The sequence below is a fragment of the Xenopus laevis genome, chromosome 9_10S (assembly GCF_017654675.1).
Source record: "Xenopus laevis strain J_2021 chromosome 9_10S, Xenopus_laevis_v10.1, whole genome shotgun sequence".
Lineage (NCBI taxonomy): Eukaryota > Metazoa > Chordata > Amphibia > Anura > Pipidae > Xenopus > Xenopus laevis.
Genome location: NC_054388.1, coordinates 52,743,886 through 52,768,327, shown reverse-complemented (window position 1 = coordinate 52,768,327; position 24,442 = coordinate 52,743,886). Strand labels below are relative to the sequence as shown.

At 39.7% G+C, this 24,442-nt stretch overlaps 1 protein-coding gene across 2 annotated transcripts in view; it reads right to left on the bottom strand.

Moving 5' to 3' along the window:
* Positions 1-24,442, bottom strand: part of LOC108702251 (alpha-1,6-mannosylglycoprotein 6-beta-N-acetylglucosaminyltransferase A) — a 94,614-nt gene that overhangs the window by 46,758 nt on the left and 23,414 nt on the right. For both annotated transcript variants that reach the window (XM_041578166.1, XM_041578167.1), the window contains exons 3-5: positions 20,550-20,717; positions 12,130-12,206; positions 10,664-10,753 (exon numbers count right to left, since the gene is read on the bottom strand). In XM_041578166.1, coding sequence (XP_041434100.1) covers positions 10,664-10,753; positions 12,130-12,206; positions 20,550-20,717 — 335 coding nt within the window. The remainder of the gene's footprint in view (positions 1-10,663; positions 10,754-12,129; positions 12,207-20,549; positions 20,718-24,442) is intronic.

The window sequence follows — 24,442 nt, the reverse complement described above, 5'->3', positions numbered from 1 at the left end:
TTCCTTTAAATCTGTTCTGATGATCCCATCAGAAATTGTCTTACCCCTTTTATAACTAAAAAGAGGTTTCTCCGTAAACAATTTACCATATATTTTATCTTTTTGTAGAATGGGCCAATATTGTAATATCACCTTCTTTACGAAGGTTGAATGGGGACCAAATGTTGTCACACATGTCAAATTTTGTTTTTTCTTTCTATTTATTTTTTCTTTTTCTTTTAGATATTCTTGTCTATCTATACCCAACACTTCTTCTTTGATCTTTTCTAATTCCCTTCTATCATATCCTCTTTGGTTAAAGTTTTTAATCATTATATCTGCCTGTTCTTTGTATAGTTCATCAGACGAGGTGATTCGTCTCGCTCTGATGAACTGACTCTTTGGTAGTCCTTTCATTATTCCTGCTGGATGGTAACTGTCTCTATGTAAAAGGTTATTTCTGTCTGTTTGTTTTTTATACAGATCAGTTGTAAATGTTCCCCCATCTAGTGTAACCTTAACGTCCAAGTAGTTTACTGTATCTGGACCCACGTTCATGGTGAATTTAATTGTGTCATGTACTATATTTATATAGTTATAGAATTCTGATAGTAATTCTTTTGAACCTGTCCAAACCATGAACATGTCGTCCACATATCTATACCACATGCCGACATATTTATTATATACAGGGTGCGATAAAATGAATTCATTTTCGAATTTATGCATATAGATGTTAGCATAGGCAGGTGCCATGTTGGCACCCATACTCATACCCTGTATTTGTAAATAAAATGTGTTGTCGAACCGGAAATAATTTCTTTTTAGTATTAGGTCTAAACAATCACACAAAAAATTGACCTCCTGTATCTGTAATTTCTCTTTTTGTAGATATTCCCTGCAACATTCTATGCCCTCCTCATGTCTGATTGATGTATAGAGATCCTTTACATCTATAGTGCAAAGTATTGCTGTATCTGCCTTTAGGTTGGTATCTTTTATTATTTTCAAGAATTGGGTGGTGTCTTTTAGGCACGTATCTAGTTTCGGGAGAATATCTTGTAGATATGTATCTACATATATTGCTAAGGGTTGCAACAATGAATCTACCCCTGATACTATTGGTCTTCCTGGGGGATTAATTAAGGTCTTATGAATTTTAGGTAAAAGGTAAAATATTGGTGTTCTGGGATTCTCTTTAATCAATAAATTTTCTAACTCTGGTGTTATACTCCCAGCTAGACAGGCGTCATTAAGAAAAACCCTTATGTCTGTTTTTAGTTTTTTTGGTTTACATTGGATAGTTGGCGCTGTACCTCTATTAAATAATCATCTTTATTCATAACCACTATGCCTCCTCCTTTATCTGCTCTCTTTATAACAATATCCTTATTCTGTTGTAACTCTTTTAAAGCTTCTCTTTCCTTATATTTTAAATTGTTATTTCTTGAATTCACATGTTTATCTAAATTCTTTTCTATATCATTATACACCATATTAGTAAAGGTCTCTATTGAGGCATTATTTATATTTGGGTTGAATGTACTACGACTTTTTAATTTCCCATACGATATTTCTTTCTTATTTTGGGACAACACACCCCTATCTTTATCCATAAATAGCATTTTCAATTTCAATGACCTCATAAACTTATACATTTCAACCTGCAAAATAAATGGATCACACTTATTTGTTGGTACAAAACCCAAACCCTTATTTAGGACAGTTATTTCATCAGTAGAAAGTTCTTTGGAGGATAAGTTAATTACCAGGTTTTCTTTCTCCTCAACGGGTAATCTCTGCCTTCCTGGTTCTCTGCCGTTAGTGCCAAGGTCTTCCAACTCCGCTCCTTCGGTCTGACTGCGGGTGGTAGCATTCGCTCTCCTCCTACTGTGTCCCCTCCGTGTAGGCTTGTACCTAAAAAAGGCTGTGGGGGCATTGGCGAGGCCGTCGGACTATCTCCCTCTGTTACCGAGTCAAACGTGCGATCACGTGACCCGGAAGAAGCCGATGACTCTCTGCGATGATCTCTCTGCGTTCCGGCTGACGTCATCACTCCGCGCCCGCCTCGTGGTTGACGGCGTCCTCCCCTGACTCCGCGTCGGCCCTCTCTCCTCTGCTGCGTCCATGTATACACTTGTCCCAACTGGTAATCCTGGGTATCTCGTTTAAATTTCTTCAATTTCTTTTGCAGGATATATTCGCGCAGTTTCCCTAGTTCTATTTTAGTTGCATTTAGGGTTTCTGCCACTTCTTCTGTAGTGTATGTATTTTTCATTTCCGTGGTAAGCTTATGTATCTCTTGATTGGTCTCACGGATTTCTCCTTGTAGGGCCTGTATAGTTAGGGTCATTAGATCGATGCTGCATCTGTCTAGTATTTGATGCCATCTGTCTCTGAATTCTGCATTTTCTTTACACAGAATAGGTTCCAAATGGACCCGTAGTCCCCTGGGGATTCTAGATGCCTTCACATATTCGCCCAAGGTGGAAAGGTGCAAGGCAAGGCTCAATTCCTTTTTGCTCATGAATTCAAAGTGTTTAAGCATGTTTTTATCTGGCACAAGAGGGGTTAATACCGGTACATTCTGTACTGTGTCCAGGATTCTTTTCCTTTCCTCCTCTGTGAAGGTGTAATCTATTTATTAAAATGCCCCTGCGGATTAGGATATGTGGGCCAAACGTCTAGATCTTTCAAATTAAGAATGTATGAACATAAAAGTGTCATAAGAAACTTCAAACCAGAAACAGATGGGGTAAAAGAGAAAGAAAAAGAGAAATACAAGAAAGAGACACTACTAGCAAAACATTTTTTTGAAATGAAACACAGCGTATCGCAGCTAAGGTGGCAAATTTTAGAAGTGGTGCAAAAGGATATAGGCAATGATTTTAAAAGGAATCTTTTAAGACGAGAAGCCTTTTGGATATGGCAACTCAAAACGCTAACACCAAAGGGTCTCAATGAAAATTTCAGTTTGGCTTGTTTTTTATGATTAAAATATACATTTTCCCAAGTATATATTTCAAAAATATGTTTATTCTTAAGATTTTATGGTCACTTTTCACTTACTGTCACAACTCGCTGTTTTTCCACAGATATGAACAGTCAGGGGATAGAGAGAAAATAATATTATCAGCAAAGGTAGAAAACAATTCACTGACTTTAAGGAACTGTTGTCTGAAGACAAAGGATATGGGTGTAATATGTAGGGATATAATGAATCAAGGGAAATCACAATCACATATGAAGGATTTAATATTTTATTGTCTTGTATAAAAGGAAAAAATTTTTATAGGGTAAAACTACCTAATACTTATGCACTATGAGAATTTTAAATTAAATGGGAAAATTAAGTAAAAGGTTAATTAGATCACATGTAACAATGTAGGCGGAGCTAAGCCTATAAAGATGCTTTTTGTCACACTTGAATGTATATCCTGACGAAGGGAGGTTGTACCCCCCGAAACGTTGATATTGGTCGTGAATATAAATAAAAGAAAATCAGCAGATATATGACCAAACCCTGGAATCAATTGGATGGGCTGGGATTTGGTCACAAAGACAAGTTTAGCCATGTTGGCAGCAAAGCATACTCCTTTTTGGCTCACTTTAGATCTCCATTACAAATTATTCTGGCATCTTCCATTGTACGTATCTGTATTTCCATTACCACCTACTCCATACAAAAACCGAAGTACTAAGAAGCTGGACACACTGGTGAAGTAGGGAAATGGGGTCCATGCGGTAAATGCTCCTCTTAACCTACAAAAATGTCACTAAGTCATCACTGAAAAAAGCCCTCTCTGCACTTCTGTCTATAACCCCTCCCCAGATCAACTACTAGGCTGTATATGTGTGTGTGTGTATATATATATATTTCTTTATACATATCTATATATCTATATATATATATCTATATATCTATCTATATATCTATATATATATATCTATATATATATATATATATATATATATATCTATCTATATCTATATCTATATCTATATCTATATCTATATCTCTATATCTATATCTATATATATACACACACACACACACATACATACACATGTAACTGAAGCATGAAAACTGTAACTGACAAAGCATGGGAAACAACTGTTTTCCGTTTTAGCTAAAGCCCCCAGGCTCCCAGAGTGTGAGGCTGGACCCATTCCAGGACCAGACAGCCTGGCTCCTGGCCCACATGCTGGAAAAGTCCAAAAAGTAGACACCAAGCCTGAAGAAAACACATTCAAGCTGCTGCAGTTTCCTAGGCCTTTTCATACAAATCATATTTACTTAAACCCTTTACATACTCCCTCCCTCTGCAACATTCAAATGCAGTGACATTTTGTGGCTACATTTCCCTCAGTAAATAATATGCAAGTTCATGTATGAGCTGAACTAAGACATCAAAAGGAGTGCGCATTTCAAAATACATACAAACATCAATATCACATTTGCATAATTATTATAGGGGTATGACAGAGATAAATGCATGTACATATATACTGTGCATAATATATATGTATAAAAAAACAAACATATTTATGAAATATTCTTCCTTTAATAGGCTCAATACATCTCATCTCTATGGGGCAAGGACATCCAATTAGCAATTTTTTTATAACAATATCATTTGCAGCAATTATGTGGCAAGGCAATTGAGGAAAGGCTTTGCTACCTTGACTAATTGCTTCATTTTCAAGTTATCTATCAAGCCCCACAAACGTTACAGTTGTACCACCATCACAGCCGTGAGCGTTTATTCATTTCATACTTCCATTCACAAACACAGAGTGCAACCTTTGCAGCAGAGCATTAATCAAAGGAATGGAAGCACTATGTCTAAAGATTTACAGTGCATTGTTTTACACACACTACACACTAAAAAAAAGAAAAAAAAAAAAAAAAAGAAAAAGAAAAGTGAGTTTGTCAGAATCCTTGGAATGAGAAAAAATACAATGTTAACCCTCTTCCCAATTAGAAAAGCCCCATCTACTACCCTAGGTAGTTCCCCCTTACTGCTTCCTAACCGCATAGTGCATTAATCCAAAGTGTCCCTGGCAGCATGCTCACTTATTTATGCAGAGTAGCGCAGAGCTCATGGGCAGCATCTTCAGGATTCTTCGGATCCTCTTCCTTCCCTTCGGCAATTCACTGAACTTTTTGGTGCATGCGCAGTTCGTACGAATACCAGACTCTTCCAACTGCACATGCGCCAAATACATTGTTCTCTTACGGAGAAGACGGAAGACCCAGAAGATGGCGCCTATGATCTCTGCTGCGCTACTCTGCATTAATAGGTGAGCATGCTGCCAGAGACACACTCTGGAATAATGCACTATACGTGCAGAAAGCAGGTGGAGGGGGGGGGATTACCTAGGTTACTAGATGGGGCTTTTCTAATTGGGGGTGGTGGTTAGTTCTCCTTTAAGAAAAATGTATATAACCAAGCAGGGAGACGGCGTGTACAGATTTACTCCCTAGTTATACATTTACAAAACAGACCATTACCAATTACCTGGATACCTTTAATTATTGCAGAAAGCACCAACAAAGTTCACTGCTTTGTTTTTCCTGTTTATGATGAAATTACTTCTCATACTTTATACTAGAATCCCTAATAAATGTACTGACTATATCATTATGAATGAATTTGTTTTATTCCCAAGATATAATATATCACCATAATTTATTCTTAATCACTTAATTTTATTTGATTATGCTACAAGTAAATCTACTTTTTGTATGAAATAATTTAGATTATGTATTTTTTACAATTTTCAAAAAAAAAAAAATATATATATTGTATGTATATATATCTATCTATATCTAAATCTGTATATCTAAATCTGTATATCTATATCTGTATATCTATATCTGTATATCTATATCTGTATATCTATATCTGTATATCTGTATATCTATATCTGTATATCTGTATATCTATATATCTATATCTGTATCTCTATATCTGTATCTCTATATCTGTATCTCTATATCTATATCTGTATCTCTGTATCTCTATATCTATATCTGTATCTCTATATCTATATCTGTATCTCTATATCTATATCTGTATCTCTATATCTATATCTGTATCTCTATATCTATATCTGTATCTCTATATCTATATCTGTATCTCTATATCTATATCTGTATCTCTATATCTGTATCTGTATCTCTATATCTATATCTGTATCTCTATATCTGTATCTCTATATCTATATCTCTATATCTATATCTCTATATCTATATCTGTATATCTATATCTGTATATCTATATCTGTATATCTATATCTGTATATCTATATCTGTATATCTATATCTGTATATCTATATCTGTATATCTATATCTGTATATCTATATCTGTATATCTATATCTGTATATCTATATCTGTATATCTATATCTGTATCTCTATATCTATATCTGTATCTCTATATCTATATCTGTATCTCTATATCTATATCTGTATCTCTATATCTATATCTGTATCTCTATATCTGTATCTCTATATCTATATCTCTATATCTATATCTGTATATCTATATCTGTATATCTATAGCTGTATATCTATCTCTATCTATCTCTATCTATCTCTATCTATCTCTATCTATCTCTATCTATCTCTATCTATCTCTATCTATCTCTATCTATCTCTATCTCTATCTATCTCTATCTATCTCTATCTATCTCTATCTATCTCTATCTATCTCTATCTATCTCTATCTATCTCTATCTATCTATATCTATCTCTATCTATCTATATCTATCTATATCTATCTATCTATATCTATATATACGAAATCCAAGGGTGCACTCCGTTGACTCGGTAGAAACCTGGGTGCCAGCCAAAGTAAATAGATATTTGCAGAAAGAAGCGACACTCACAGGATGTTTTCAATGCAGGATAATTGTGTATTTATTCCACTCAACGTTTCGATCCCCCACAGGGATCTTCGTCAGGAGATTACAAAACCTGTAATCTCCTGACGAAGATCCCTGTGGGGGATCGAAACGTTGAGTGGAATAAATACACAATTAAACCTGCATTGAAAACATCCTGTGAGTGTCGCTTCTTTCTGCAAATATATCTATATATATATATATATATACATACACAGTCCAAAGTGGTGCACTCTTGATCCTAATAGGTAATTGCCTGGGTGCTGGTTATAGCTTCGAATAACAAACCACAAAAGAAAAAAAACGCACTTTGTCAGTGGTGAAGAAAATAAAAAATAAATACTTTTTTTTTTTTTTCCTTCACCACTGACAAGACCTTGGAGTGCGTTTTTTTTTCTTTTGTGGTTTTATCTCTCTCTCTCTCTCTCTCTCTCTCTCTCTCTCTCTCTCTCTCTCTCTCTCTCTCTCTCTCTCTCTCTCTCTCTCTCTCTCTCTCTCTCTCTCTCTCTCTCTCTCTCTCTCTCTCTCTCTCTCTCTCTCTCTCTCTCTCTCTCTCTCTCTCTCTCTCTCTCTCTCTCTCTCTCTCTCTCTCTCTCTCTCTCTCTCTCTATATATATATATATATAATATATATATAGAGAGAGAGTCTATAGTGTTGCACTCGCAATACAGGCAACTGCCTGGGTGCTGGTTATAACATAGCTGTCTAATCAAAAAATGAAACCGCACTCCAAGGTCTGGAAATAGTGAGAAAAGTGGAAGATTTTATTTCAACGTTTCGGCACACCAACTCGGGCCGTCTCTGAAGAGTCCTGCCCTGCTTTATGTCTGAGATTTCAGCTATCTTTATAACACAGCATTCTGTCTCCATTTATCTGCCCTAAAAATACAGTTTAAGACTGAGCACAGGTACCAAGGAGCAGAGGTCAGAAATTATAAAGAGGTAGAAAAATAAAGCTCATCTGACATGAGCTCCGTGGATTCTGAACTCACCAAGAGCCAAAATTTCTGAACAAAGGAATCACAGGGTGTTTATTTTAGGTCATATATTTCAATGTCACGGCACACAAAAACAAGCTTGTAAGAAACTGCTCCTAAAATGTTACATCAGGGCCGGAACTAGGGGTAGGCAGTCCGCCTAGGGCGCAGTCATAGGGGGGCGCAATTCTGAAAAAGAAATTTTTTTTAAAAAAAAATTTTTTATTTTTTATTTTTCTTTAAATTTGAAACTTCTTGCGGCTGCCCCAGGCCCCCAGCAGAGTTCCGCTCTGCTTTCGAGATCCAGCCAGTCTCTACTTGTCCTGCTGGCTGGATCCATCTTTTAGAGGCAGCAGGCCAGCAGCGTAACACACGTAATGCGCAATTGTGCATCCATCCACTGATGCACCTGCATAAAGAGAGGTGCGCCGCCGCGCCGGCGTGCGCCGTGACGTCAGGAGGGACCGAGGGAGCTCAGCTATGTGCCTGTGTAGTGTGGCCTGGCGGCTGGCGCGTCGTATGGGTGCGGCTGGCGTTCTCTTGCATAGCTGTCTCCTCTGAGGCGCCTCAGCTCTGACAACAAGTCTCCTCCTGAAACTGTGGGTGGCTGCCTGACTGTGCCTGGCGAGTGGCGACTGATCTGCTGCTGGTATTGGAATTTGGAGCTGTTTGGCATTGGCACACAACAACAGGTACAGACTTGGGGGGGCTGGGGGGGAATGCATTTTTTGGCACAACAGGTACAGATTTGGGGGGGCTGGGGGGCAATTAATTTTTTTGGCACAACAGGTACAGATTTGGGGGGGGCTGGGGGCAATGAATTTTTTTGGCACAACAGGTACAGATTTTGGGGGGCAATGAATTTTTTGGCACAACAGGTACAGATTTGGGGGCATATTTTGATATTTGGGGATATTTTGGGTGCTGCTGGCTGGCACAGGTACATATTGGGGGCAATATTTTGGGTGCTGCTGGCTAGCACAGGTACATATTGGGGGCGATATTTTGGGTGCTGCTGGCTGGCACAGGTACATATTGGGGGCGATAAAAAAACCTGTAAGTGATTAGGTGGTAAATGGTCCTACAGAACGGGGGGGGGCGCTGATTGAAGTCCTTGCCTAGGATGCCAAACTACCTTGGCCCGGCTCTGCGTTACATTGTAGTTATAAAATTAAAGGGATTCCGTCATGATTTTTATGGTGTCATTTTACTTCTAAATTACACCGTTTACACTGCAAATAATACACTCTACCATGTAAAATTTAATTCCTGAACCAGCAAGTGTATTTTTTTTTAAATTTATAATATTGGTGTGTAGGCAGCCATCTCAGGTCATTTTGCCTGGTCATGTGATTTCAGAAAGAGACAGCACTTTAGAATGGAACTGCTTTCTGGCAGGCTGTTGTTTCTCCAACTCAATGCTACTGAATGTGTCTCAGTGGGACTTGGCTTTTTACGATTGAGTGCTGTTCTTAGATCTACCAGGGATCTTTTGTTATCTTGTGTTAAGGAGCTGCTATCTGGTTACCTTCCCCATTGTTCTTTCGTTAGGCTGTTGGGGGGGCTGGGGCAGCTGGGAAACTGACAATATGTCTGGGCCCAGACTTCAAAATTAAATATAAATAAAATCTGTTTGCCCTTTTGAAAAATGGATTTTAGAGCATAATTCTGCTGGAGCAGCACTATTATTAACTGATGCGTTTTGAAAAAAACATTTTTTCCCATGACAGTAACCCTTTAAGGGTATTGCCCATGAATGTCTTGAGACAGTACTTAAGGGGGACACAATGCTGCGGATGAAATCTGCCTTTACAGATACAGCCATTACAGGCTGAAAACCACAAAAGTGGAAGATGTGCATTTTAGTGCAGATAAACAGAGCTGTGGAAGGGAGCAGATTCGCTTCTCTCAGTCTGCAGAAAAAAACAAAGTCTGAGAGTAGCAGAGGCAACAGTCTGTGTGTCCTTGGCTTTAGTATTCTACATTGTAGATCATTTATGATGACTATAAGACCCCGTGATGCAATGGTTGTCTGCTTTGGAGTCCTTTGTTAAAATGACAGTGTACATCCCTTTTCAACATTACTGAATGAATAGTGCTTGAGCTGAACACACTTTTTGTATGCTGTTTTTGTCTACTGAAATATCTATGGATTTTGCGCTTTCTTGGACTAAACGAATATAAAGGCAGTTTCACTTTAGCACTTCCCGTCACTTATTGTCCCAAAGAATTTGAAAGGACTAATTACCAGCCCATTGAGGAGCCCCTTAGGGTAAGGTCACCCTGGGAGATTCGGGGAGATTTAATCGGCTCTTCTTTGGGGCGACTAATCTCCCCGAACTGCTTCCCCCTGCTAAAATGAAAAATTACCTACGACACGTATATATATATCTATTGTAGTGTTTCTAAAGCAAACACCAGTTAGTTATACTAGTGCAGGGAAATAGTACAAAATTAAATATTAATTACTTTAAAAAACTTTAATTTTACTGTTGCTTTAATGGTAGATCTCTGATTGAGCTCTGAACAAATTGCCCTGTTTATAAAAAAAGGGGAAGGTGAGTTCAGGGAGTATAGGCCAACTTTCAAAGGAGTGCTTTATAATGACAAAACAAGTCATTTTGTCATTGTATTTTTTAAAATTAAAGCTACGAAGAATGTGCTCATTTAAAGGAGGTGTCTACTGTCCCTTTAATAAAGTTATTGTACACAAGCAGAAGCCAGATGAAAAAAAGAACCCAAATGCAAATACTGCCCTCTGGTCAATTATATTATAAGGGGAACTGCCATACTAACCTCACTGAGGTAAATAAAGAATGAGCAGGTGGATCCATCGACGCCATAGTTAGAGTAGCAAACATCTGATCGCCACATATCTTTCATCCACTGGAGGAGAGAACAGACATGGTGAATCAGTTAAGAATTTACAGGCTAGTCTGTAGTGAGCAGAACACAGTTACACCCAGATCAATAAACACAGGAATGGCAGGGGCTGGAGTGACCATCACAGAACAGATACATTTGCTTTCATATTCCTATTGTATATGTCTAAGCAACACGGGGCAGCTATGAACGATGGGAAACATAAAAAGAACACAGTGGCACACAAAAAAGGTAAGAAAAAATTTAGACTGATATCTCCTAGTGCAAAAATAGATCTTGTGGATATCACTCTCCTGAATAGCGATATCAGCCCTTCCTCTGACAAGATACAGCCAGAACCTCCACTGAACAGGGACAGATAACCCTCCTCTGAAAAGGAACAGTTAGCCACTCTCCTGAATAAGAACAGTCAGTCAACATTCATTCAGCGGTACAGATGCTGCAAAACTACTGTCTGCATTCTTGCTCAATTCTGGCTAAGAAAGGGATGCTGGGAGTTGTAGGGCTTCCTAGGTCTCATTAGAATCTCCTGAACTCTGGGGAAGTACAGTTACTTATAAGGAAAATCAGACTCCATGTAATAACATAAAAACCATACGCCTCTGTAGGAAAAAAGATAATGATTGCCAGGTTCTTAATAAAAAACTTATTTTGTTTAAAACAGGTCACATGCCGGCCAACAGCAATCATTTTACTCCATATCTGTCAAGAATCTGCATCCTTTATGGCTGTAACTGGCTACAATAACTGGGATTCATCTGCTAACCTTTAGTCTCCATTTGTTTCCTCCTAATGTGAGGAGCAGGATATTGTTCTCTTGTCTGTTATTTGGCATTTCATTTTAATGACCAGGGTGGGATACAAGCCATTAATTAGGGATGCTGTACAACTGTCTGATTAAAGGCAAAGTTCACCCCCCTTTTAGGGCTTATGGCACACAACATATTTTCTGATGGTGGAGAAGTGTGCAATACTGGTTTTGCAGCATATCATTTGCATTGATGCCGTCACCAGAAATACACACAATGTACATGGCATACCGCAAGCCTAAATGTTAATTATAAGGTTTATCTGCTCTTCAGTGGTACTGTATACCTCATTAAAAAAGTTGCATACATTCTACTTCCCCTTATATGCTGTGTTTGCTTACTTACTCTATGCACCCATAGATTATGTATTAGTCTCTGTCTCTAGAAGAGAACCCAAAGAGCTGCTATTGGCTGACCAAAATGCAGATTCCCAGTGGCGGTGAACAAGTTGCTAGGTGGCACATTGTCCTCACTCACCTACTGCAGCAGCTTATGGGTCTAGTATCCAGCCAAAGAGGGGCTTGTCCCATAAACATGTCCATAAAAAGAAATCCATACGTTTATAATTACCTTGGTCTTCGCCTCACAATGAGGATAGCCATCCATGGGAGGCAATTCACAATGTTCCTGGGCCCCATTTATGATATCTGTACAGGAAAAAAGATAACAGATAATTCCTGTTCAACAACCACCAGCATAGGCATCCATAGAACACTCCCAATGTCCACACCAGGGCAGAAAAGAAACAATATGTCACCCCTCCCATATGTATAAACACAAATATACAGAGAAGGAAATTTTTGGGCACACAATATATTATAACCTCATACTGTACAAAATGCCACCTCCTATCTATACATAAAAATACAAATCTACAGAGAAAACGGTTCTGAGCACACATTAAGCTACATCCTCATACTGTACTACTACTTACAAAGGAAGTATTGTTTTCACTTTAAAAGGAAATAACTATCCCTACTAAACTCGGATGTTAAAATCTTTGCTAAAATACTTGCTAATAGACTTAAATTGGTGATATCGGAGCTGATTCACCCGGACCAGACAGGCTTCATGCCCTCTAAGGCCACAGACATTAATATCAGGCGTTTGTATACCAATATCTCTACTCAACATGATAACTCGGGATCTAGAATTGTGGTGTCACTAGACACGGCAAAAGCTTTTGACACAGTCCAATGGCAGTTCCTTTGGGAAGCTTTAGCCCGGTATAAATTCGGCCCTAAATTTATAAAGTGGGTACAGTTGCTTTACGCTCGCCCTCGAGCTAGGATTATAGTGAATGGGAGGTTAACCGAGAGTGTATCCTTAGAGAGAGGCACGCGCCAAGGGTGTCCACTTTCCCCAATGCTCTTCGCTCTGGCTATTGAACCGTTGGCCATACATATACGGGCGAATGCAGGGATACAAGGGTTGAGACTGAGGAATGTTACTGAAAAAATATCGCTGTATGCTGATGATATGCTGCTGTACTTGGCAAATTCACACCAGGCTCTGGAAACTCTCCTAATAGCTGTGTCTGAATTTGGTCGATACTCTGGTCTTAACATCAACCATTCTAAATCGGTCATCTTCCCGATAGACCCTCTCCCCCCAGGCACCCCTGACTATAGATCACGTCTCCAGGTGGTGACCTCATTTAAATATTTAGGGGTAACAATACATAAAGAGCTAGATAGATATGAACAATTAAACCTATACCCGATAGTGCAGGCACTAACTAACAGAGTTGGTATATGGCAGGACTTACCCCTTTCCCTCCCAGGTAGAATTAATATATTTAAAATGATTTTTCTCCCTAAATTTTTGTATGCATTACACAATTCTCCTATCACTCCGAGGACGTCCTGGTTTACAGGGGTGGATAAAATTATTAGGGGCTTCTTATGGGCAGGAAGCCACCCACGCCTAAGCATGAAAATATTGCAAACTTCTTTGTCTAATGGGGGACTAGCCTTACCTAACCTCAAAGCTTATTTTCTTGCAGCTCAGCTAGTCTATGTCCATTGGTGGGTGGTCCCCGATATGAATAACCCAGCAGTTCTATTAGAAGCCTCTATAGTTGGTTCACTTGAAGCCCTATCTAAACTTCCATACCGAGGCGCCTCTTCTTTTTGCCCTACCACACCCTCTATGGTCACTGTAGTTCAAGCTTTTCAGAAAGCCTTAAAGGTGGTACAGGGTCCATCTGAAGTTTGGTCTCCTAGGACCCCAATATGGGGCAATAATCATCTTCCCCACTTTCATGAGCTACAAGACATAGCTAGATGGGCTCAGCTGGGAGTTAAAACCTTACGTGACATTGTGAATGGTGGTGAATGTAAAACATATGACTTACTGAGGCAGGAGATACACCCTCCCCCTAGTATGTTTTTCAGGTATCTGCAGTTGCGTCATGCCTTTAACATGCAATTTCCCGCTAGGCCCATAAGGGTGGTTGAAACTAACCTGGAGACCTACCTCCATAGACAAGACCTGACTAAACCACTCTCTTGGTTCTATACTATTTTGTTGACTGCAGGTCCTTCACCCCTGGAAAAATCTAAGACCAAATGGCAGAGAGATATTCCTGAGTTGGATGATGAGAAGTGGTCTGATGCTCTCAAAATGGTCCCAAATATTTCCATCTCAATGAGAGATAGATACATCCAGATAAAGTTTTTAAACAGAGTGTACCTGACTCCGTACCGTTTAGCGAAAATATACGATAATGTGTCAGATTGAGATGAGATAGGAACCCTGTTCCATGTGTTTTGGTCATGCCCGGTGATACAGAGATTCTGGAGTAAGGTGCTGCAATTCTTGGATGAAAAATTAGCACTCCCACATATTCGTTCCCCGGAACTCTGCTTACTAGGACTGTCTGGTGATGTTCCACTACGTTTCTATTCCAGACTCTGCTATTTACAACTTCTCTACTACGCCAAGAAAGCCATTCTTAAGCACTGGAAGTCCTTGGACCCCCCTCATTGCAATATTGGCGAAAGTTGGTAAATGACTCTCTTCCAAGTCAGAAATTGACATACTTAGCCAGGGGGTGCCCAGAGAAATTTGATGCCATTTGGGGTACCTGGTTGAATTTACAGTAGTTTGTAGAAATGAGTGTTATTATGAATAGCCGAAATGGCTGCCTCTGCATCACGTTTTTTCTTCTCTTTTCTTTTTCTTTCTCTGTTAATTGTTGAAAAACTGCAAAATAAAAACTTTTAAAAAAAAAGGAAATAACTAAAGCCATTGGTGTAACGTGCCTCTGCCAGGCAAAAGAAAACGGACTACAGTCACATCTTTTAACTAAAATGTAACATTAATTCCAGATTGAACTGAGGACAATGGAGAGAGTCCTTCCAAGTGATTGCCTGCACTCTCACCCGATGTTGATTGACTATGCTCTATACTCACTGGATGAGGGGTTATTGTACCTCTCACACTGCTGCAACAAATCCACAGATTGTACTTTTGAGAAAGGAACTTTTTACAGAAAATTGAAATAAATATTTTTAAGTCTCGAGTCCCCTATTGACAAAGTCTTCAATGGCGAGAGAGAAAAGACAGAGGGATTAACAGCAGGACGACTCCAGCGCCAAGGCAAGGCCTTGTTCATCATAGGGTTCAGTTATACAGAAGAGACAGGGCTTGAAACCATTGCCTCGCATCACATTATTTAGTGTTTAAAATGTTATTAATTGTACCTTGTGATTAAGACAGATGAAAGGATTACAGAGAAAGAAAAGGCTCCTGACAGGATAATGCAGGGCTACAAACCTGTACAAACAGACACTATTCTTCTCCTGGGAAATATTTGTTTCCCGTCAGAACTAAAATGTCTACACTTGTCATCAAAGCTCATTTGTAATGGCAAGTCTGCTCATTAATCAGCCACAGGCTCCAGGTCTCCATATACCATTATATGGAAAAAGCATTGAGCACAAAGAGAAGCAGTAGTGCTCTTTTCTTCCCAGGATGCCTGCTGGGGTATTTAGCATTTTAGCGCACTAAATTCATCATCATATAATATCAGAACTGTCTGTAGTGAGTTGGGAAGAGGGGTGACTACACTGTTCCCAGATATGTATTACCTACCCATACAGTGGCCCCAACATGCATGATCAAAGAATGCACACACCCCAGGCAGGTGTCAACCTTAGGCCCATAGCACCACCAGTATATTTTCACCTGCAGAGAAATACCGGCCACCATCTATGCTGCTGGTAGAGAAATAACAAAATATTGCCAAAACACTAAAATAAAATTAATAGTTTATATCTGCCGAATTTTAGATTCTATTAACGTGGTGCATAGAGAAAGTGCAGGAGACCCATGGGCCCTTAGAGCTGCATAAGGTTAACTCATATTCCTAACCCTTGGGAACCTAATCTCTGCTTTGCACCCTTTTGCTGGATTCAATATCTGAATGATGCAGAAGCTAGGGGTATTCCAGAAGACATCTCCCACACCCCTGTATGAAGTGCTGCCGAATGGAAGCAGGGAGAGGAGTGTAAGGAGTTGAACACCATGTAACATGCAGATGGAACAGGGATAAGGTACAAAGTGCAAATAAATTACTTTCCACTCATTTGTTTGCACTTTGGTCTCATTTATAAAAGAGACAATGGTTCGGTTTCATTTACAAGCCACAGTTCTAGGGTGCCATGGATATTACATGTTACAGTATCATGGAAGGAGTTATAAGCAGAAGAGATTAGAGCAGCTCAGGGTTCAGGACCCCTAACCAGTTATACCAAGGAATTCTAGAAATGATTAAAGGACTTTGTTCAGCCTCTCAGTGTTTCTTGGCTTCAGTGATCAGGAACAGAAGTTGTACAAGGGAGGTAACAAAATGAGCCGTGTTCCAGGAGGAACCACACACAAAGAGGAAGGTAATGTAAGAACCATGGAGAGGCACCAAGGTCAGCTTTGCCGACTCAGTCCCCTATTCAGAAGTTTTTTTTATCTACCTGGTTTATCTTACGTCTTTTCACCGGCACTTGGCACGGGCTGCGTCCATTGATTGTGTAACTGTCTTGGGATTGTCAGTACAAAGTGTTTGATGCAGTCACTTCAAAAACACAAGGCAGGTAATCTCTTAAATCCAAGCAGATTATGGATCAATGGATCCATTATGGATCTTAATCTGGGATCATTTGGTTCATTTATTTTTTGCGTTGCTTAGGGCAATGACACACAGGGAGATTTGTCAGCCGAGGTAAACCGTGCTTCCACAGGCAACAAATCTCCTGAAAATGCCACCCCATTCCCTAACATTTGAATCAGCACAAGTAAATTACATTAATTGCGGCAAACCGGCTTAATCATGGGAATTTGCAGTCATGCATTTTCCCGGAATTAAGCAAATAGCCACGAGTAATGTAATTTACTTGTGGTGATCCAAATGTTAGTGAAAAGAATGGCATTTTCGGAAGATTTGTTGCCCGTGTTAGCACATTTTTACTATGGGTGACAAATCCACCCCCATCATTGCCCTAATCCAAAACTGGATTTATCCCACCTACATATTATCTGCTAACCTTGCAGCTGGTTGAAAAAAAACTAACCATTGATGTGTTGTGATGGGTTACAATCCAAGTGCAAATTTGTTTAGTGTAGCTAAATGAGCCCCAAAGCTTTTACCTCCAAGGCTTACTTGCATTTACAACACTGCTGCCTGGAAATACCTGAAACTAATTTCATTAGGTTCTTGCCCTGCATTGTTCACCTGTACTCTATTGATAAAACCCTCATGTGCCCCTGCTGGCCCAGACCTGCTCCCCCAGCTGCCCAAGAAAGGTAAGCTGGTAACTCCACAGCGAGTCTTTTGCACATTTGTGGAGGCTTGTGGCGCGGGCAGGGGTCTGGAGTTCAGGAGGGGGCCCGAGGACTGCCAGGAGAGCCCTACGTTTTGCAGTCCCGGTGGGCCCCTAATGCTCCAGTCCGACCCGGAGTATGAGAGTATGGCTCATTGTTAACCCAGAACATTCCTTCTCTGTATATTTGCATTAATAACTATGGGTGAGAGTTGCCATACGGTTTCCCTTAAAGGAGAAGGAAAGGTTAAAACTAAGTAAGCCTGATCAGAAAGGTCCATCTAAATATACCAGTAAACCCCCAAAGTAATGTTGCTCTGAGTCCCCTGTCAAAAGAAACACTGCATTTCTTTCCTTCTATTGTGTACTCATGGGCTTCTGTATCAGACTTCCTGCCTTCAGCTTAAACCTCATTGCCCTGGGCAAGAGCATGCTCAGTTTGCTCCTCTCCCCCCACCCCTCCCTTCTCTACTGTAATCTGAGCCCAGAGCACGGAGAGACTCAGGCAGGAAGTGATGTCACACCACATTAATACTGCAGCTCCTATGCTAAACAAACAGAGAGTTTCTAGAGCTTTTTACTCAGGTATGGTAAAAATTCTACAGAATAAATATAGCATTCTAGCTTGCACTATTGCAGCTAATCTATTGGCAATAAAATGCCTCCGTAGCTTTCCTTCTCCTTTAAACCATACAGTATGAGGGTACAGGTTATTGCATGCACACACAGTGTTGGACTGGGAAAACCTTAGACCGTGGGCCCACTTTTCAAATTATTATTCCTCCTCTCCTCATTCAACCTCTTTATTCTCCTAGTCTTTTATATCTACTTACTATATTCTTCAATAATTAAGCATGTGCCCCCATAAAGAAATAGGGAATGACCATAAAATAGGTCAAATGATTAGAAGCAAGAGGGCCCACTGACACCTGGGCCCACCAGGAGTTTTCCTGGTATTCCGGTGGGCCAGTCCGATACATATGGAAAAGGGAAGGTTGCCATATTGCTTGGCACAAATGAAGAATCCTTATTACTAAGCTGGTCAAAGGTATTGAAAATCTTAGCTATGAGGAAAGACTGGCCAAATTGGTGATATTCACTCTGGAGAATAGGTGTTTAAGGGGTGAAATGGTAACTATGTATTAATATATAAGGGGATCGTATAATAATCTCTCTAATGCTTTATTTACCAGTAGGTTTTTTTCAGCTGACACAAGGTCACCCATTGCGTTTAGAAGAAAAGAGGCTCCGCCTAAATATTCAAAGGATTTTTTACAGTGAGAGCTGTGAAGATGTGGAATTCTCTCCCTGAATCAGTTGTACAGGCTGATACATTAGATAACTTTGAGAAGGGGTTGGATGGCTTTTTAGCAAGTGAGAGAATACAGGGTTATGGGAGATAGCTCATAGTACAAGTTGATTCAGGGACTAGTCCGATTGCCATTTTGGAGTCAGGAAGGAATTTTTCCCCCCTCTGAGGCAAATTGGAGAGGCTTCAAGTGTTTTTTTGCCTTCCTCTGGATCAACTGGCAGTTAGGAAAGGTAAAAAAAAGTTAAAAGGCTGAACTCGATGGACATAAAAGCTATGAATATCTTGTAAATTATATCCTTCTAAATAGTGAGTATTAATGTCATTTTTGTCACATGACTCACTAAAACTTGTGTATTATAATAAATAAACTACCCCTTGTTGGAAAATATGAGGATATTAGAAGTAGCCTCGGAGTTCCATGACCTGTAAAAAACACTCGCCCTTCAGCCTCGTGTTTTTATATGGTCATGGAACTCCTCTGTGACTTATAATATCCTTATATTTTACAATAGGGGGTACTTTATTCCCTATATAAATCAATGACACTGGCCTTGTCACTCACTGCAGACAGCAAACAAGCCTTGGAATACAGAGCTTCACTGGCAGAGGTACTGGTAATTCATTGTCCATAGACATGTGATCATGGGTTTGTGTAAATAAATGATTATATCCGGTAGCAAATATACTTTTCATTGGATCCCAGACAGGGCAAACATATAAGGGGCAGATTTATTAAGCCTCATTAAACCTGCACTTGACACACTTTTCATGCCAGAAATTCTTTGTTGCCTGATTGTAGCCCACGGACGTCAATGGGTTATGACAGCTGTGGAGTAGTGTAAAATAATTGTGCAATTTTATTCACCAGCCTAGCATAAAGAGCATTCACAATGTATATTTAACCCACATGCCTGAAAAGGAGCCCCATATTCATTAAGTAATATTTATATATAAAAGTAACAACTGCTGCTCCCCATGTTTTTGATGGACCTTAATGTAAGAACAGCACGTACAGCCTATCCCACTTATATTCGGCTTCCTAATCATTTTTGCATTCATTCAGTGTGCCATATTGCTTTACAAGAATGCCACATTCACATTTTCCTAATGTGTCTGCCTTTCTTTTCCCATTTAAATATTTAAAAGTATACTCTTATATTGGTTAATAGAACATATCAGCTGAACATTATGTGTCGCATATATCTTGTTTCTAGGGCACATCATGCCATCTCCTCTAGATATCGGTGTCAGGAATCTCATTCTCCCAATCCTTTCTCTTCTTTCTTCTTCAAAGTTCAAAGACACAGATAGATACTGTATCAGCATTCTGCCCTTCAAAGCACATGAAGTCTATCAAGCTGGTTTTTCTAATCCTTCAAATCTCACCCTATTTGACCTTCAGACTGGACACCCTTAGGATAGGGACGGATGAATTAGAAACACAGGCCGAGAATTCACAGCTCCAACGCCGTTTCATGTGCCTGCTGTGGTGGATTTTGGCACTGAAACATGAGTTTTATTTTGGCAGCGAAATCCACCATATCTGCCTGCCCTGAGTGGAGCTAATGTATACGGGGGCAGGAACACAGAACAGCAGAATTCTCCACTACATCTGTCCCTAGCCTTAGCTCATAACAAGGTTTCAGAAATATAGGAACATTGGGTCACCTTGTTCCAGGGGTATCCAGGGCACAAATAAGCTCTCACTTTAACTGGCCTTCAGGCTGGGCACCATTCTCAGCAGTTGCTGACTCAGCACCATTAGAACCTCAGGCAAAAGAGCAGGTAGATCACAGACTCTCTCCAATACTAATTCTTATGTAAGGTCTCTACTCTGTGATTGATTGGGGACTACTCACCAGCTACGTTTAGTTTCTCCCCAGCTCCAGTGCTGGGAATGGCCGTGGTGCTGCTGTTCGTAGAGTTTGCTCCTGTTCCATTAATCACAAGATTATCCACCTTTGACTCCAGTTTGCCAATCCGCTGTAGAATATTGTCAAGCAGCACAGCAAGAGTCTTTTTAAGATCTATGGTAAATAACAAAAGACTCTTGAGCAACTCAAAACTCTTGGACAAATCATTGCTGTAAAACAAAAGACATTTTATGCTAAAGGGAATTGTGGGGGTTTAATATGGAAATCACAGTAATGTTCCTGTTGAATTGTATTTAGTACAGGAGAATGTCTATGCTGCCATAGTTTTATGGTATCAAATGGAGTACAAATGAAGAAGCTTCTCTATGCTAATACTAACCCTAGACTAGAGTATGCCTTTCCCAACTCTGTGTGACAGGCCATGGCACTGACAATGCAGACTTTCTAAAAAATGCGTGTTCATGAGCCATATTCCTGCAGGCTTGGTTGGCCATCCATTCACGTGAATTCACCTCATCTACATTATTTTTAGAAGCAGAAGAACAAGCTAGAATGCTTAAAGGAGAACTAAACCCCCCATTGTGATAAGTCCCCATTGGCCCCCCTCCCTGCCTCTCCCTGTCTTACCCCTGAATTCTTTCCCCTCTAGAAATAGCGACTCCTTTTAATTTTTCTATTTTTCTGTTGTTCCTTAAAGTGGAACTCCTAAAAATGAAAAATTAATTTGAAGCAACTTCCCAATATACATTAATTATAAATTTTCACTGGTTTAAAATTATGTGTGAATGTAATTGCTATTGAAAGCAGTGTATTTCTGCTTATTTCTGTAATCTGCACCTATTCCTAGTTCTGACTAAAAACATATTTAGCAGAAAATACATAGTGAAGAATCATCAGAACACTGGACTGGTGGTTTGTATGCTGAAAGTGTTGTAGCTTACAGACAATGTTTCAGGCCTCAGGTTTAAAATATATATATATAGCATAAATCAGTTCTGTTCTAGATATATTAATCAGCTGGCTTCAGCTACTTTGTTTAACGGGTCAGAACCAGTAGTGCGGAGTATATGAACAGCCAGACAGATGGTAAAAAAAACTTTGGGTGGAGTTTCCCTTAAGCATTGTATAGTTGTGACAGCAGAGACGCCACAAGGCTGAGCACTCTTCCTTTCTAAGTGCATTACATCTTAACAATAAACACCTTGTCTTTGCTTGTTACTAATTAAATCAATATAAACCCTGCACTTAAAATAAAGCTCCTCTGTGCAGAAAGAAATACCCACAGGGCACTGGCTTACTCATCTCACAAATATTTATTACTGTGGGCTTTAAATAACCACTTAAATGGCTAAGAAGGCATATAAAACTTGTCTTAAATGGAGAAAAGCTTCCGATCCAAACTCTTTCCAAATATTATTAGCCCCCGATTCTCTCTTTCGATATGGACTATGCATTTCCCAACTATCGATCAGAACCCAACATCCATCAACAAACAAATTATAAGTCCTGCCCTGCTTTAGGGCTGAGATTCTAGCTAGCTGTATAATAGAGCATTCTGTCATAGGGTCTCATATTTCCTCTGTAAGCAGCAGTCCTGCCCTGCTTTATGGCCGAGATTCTAGCTATCTTTATAACAGAGCATTAGGTCACAGTGAAACAGATCCTATCTAATACCTACTGGGACACTGGATATGGAGGTTTAAGTAAATTCCCAAGCTCAAAATAGAGGTGCATAAATAAATGATAAATAATAGAAGCCACAGTGTTTGGCGATTCCTGAAGTAGAGCAGTGTGTGCCTTGGAGACCATGAAGACCAAATATCTTTTGAAGAGTAAAATAAAAATTAAAAAAACCCCATCAAATAACGCAAAGCCTTTTCATGTGCTTTTACTGAGCAGATATGAGATTCTCTTGAGGAATGCTCTGAAAGCAGCCAATCTGATGGTTGAAATGCCTCACCAGCAGCAAAGGTGCAAAGATCATAAAGGATTTTCTTAAAAAGTGTCACGTCTCTCAATCTCCTCACATTCCTGTGACAAGCTGGGGACTGACAAACTACATGTCGCTCTTCTTTTTTCCCAGCATGAACCAATTTACTTCCTCCTTGCCATAAATGTTAAAGCAAGATCTTGTTAAACTATTCACGAGTTGTTCTCTTGCAAAAGTCAAAAGGTTAACCGTTTGAATTCCACCTCTAATTCAAAAAATACAACTCCCAGCATCCCCTGATAACCAAACTGCAGGTTTCTCTGCTTTGATTTAAGCATGTGCACGTCCTCATGCGGGGAAGTTGCAAACGGAACATTGAGCTTAAAATGTCCCGATTAATACTGGACATGTAGATGACAACCTGTTGTTAAACAAGCATACATTGTGTGTCTTGGCAAACCCAAGGGAAGTACAAAGGATACAAAAACACACAAGAATTGTAGCGATTGGATTATTATAAATAAACTTGCTGTGTAATGTAACAGTCTATAAACACCTTAAGAATAGATTTCTTTATTTTTACTGTACAATTTATAACTATACCCGGTTTGTGTTTATGCCTTGTAAAAACTGTATACATTGGTGGTGCTATTAATAAATACATACATACATACATACATACATACATACAATAACAGGGAACTGGAGAATCTGTTGAAATTCAGACCCTGTCCTGCCTGCAACCCACCCCAGCTGCTATTAGGGAACATTAGGAGTGATCTTAGGCAGAAAGCCCGACACCACAAGCACTACAGCTCCCTGCAAACTCATCCAACTGCTGCATCACAGCCCTACACACATCCAAACATCACATCAACACACACACACTTTTCTCATTGGAACACAAGAGGATCATGAATCAAACCTTTCTTGCTAGAAAAACTCTATATGGCAAAAATATTTCCTGCTGCTGCCAAACACTACTAGTGGGGACAGCAGAAGGTAGGACTGTCAGCAAGCAGTTCAACAGCTGCGTCTCCAATAAGAAAAGCCCCCCTATAAACAAAAACAGAGAGTAGCGGCAGAGCACAGACTGTTCTAATGGCTAATTGGTACTGTACTTTTTAGCACAATTAACTATTCTATGACAACTCTCTGCAGAGGCTATGCGGGGACTGTTCCTGCTGAATTGTGCTTAGTACAGGGGAATGCCTATGCTGCAATAATTTCATGGTAACGTATCAGTTTTAACTGGTCCTTCTCAATGCCATGCCACATCCCACCTTCTAGAACCACAACCATTTGCCTGGTTCTACACGTGAAAGAAAGCAAAATGGCTGTAACTACATACCTGCACTAGGGTTAAAACATCACATCATTGCACAGCATGTGACTTTCACATCACTCAGAACCCACCCAGCACTCTACATGTATATGTAAGATTGGTACAAAGCTTCTTGCACCATTGGGCAATATAACCACTTGGCTTTTATGGATACACAAAGTATCAGTCTGTGTAACAAAAAAAATAGTGCTAAATACAAACTGCAATCACATGACATAAACAAAGTCCCCCTTGGGCAACCTGCACCACTCTTAATGCTGCTAAAAGGGATGGGGAACAAGAATTTGCAAATCAACATCTACGGGCGCTGCAGGGAAATAATGGTCTTCCACATTGGAAGTCACTTGGGAATGTTCTATATTGTATAATTGGCAAATTTATGCCTATTTGCAGGTTGAGGTCAAGGTCTGCATGCCCATTATCTTACGTCTCACTTTCACCTCAGGCAGCCTGTATTTGTAGGCCTTGTAGTGCCTGTTCCATACCACTCCCTTTGAGATGTCAGACACGGGTCTATAAATACAGTTGAATCATTGAGTTGGGAACAAGTTGGGAGCAAGCAGTTTAGAGTCGGGTACAGGTTGATTTTTTTGTCAGCCCGCA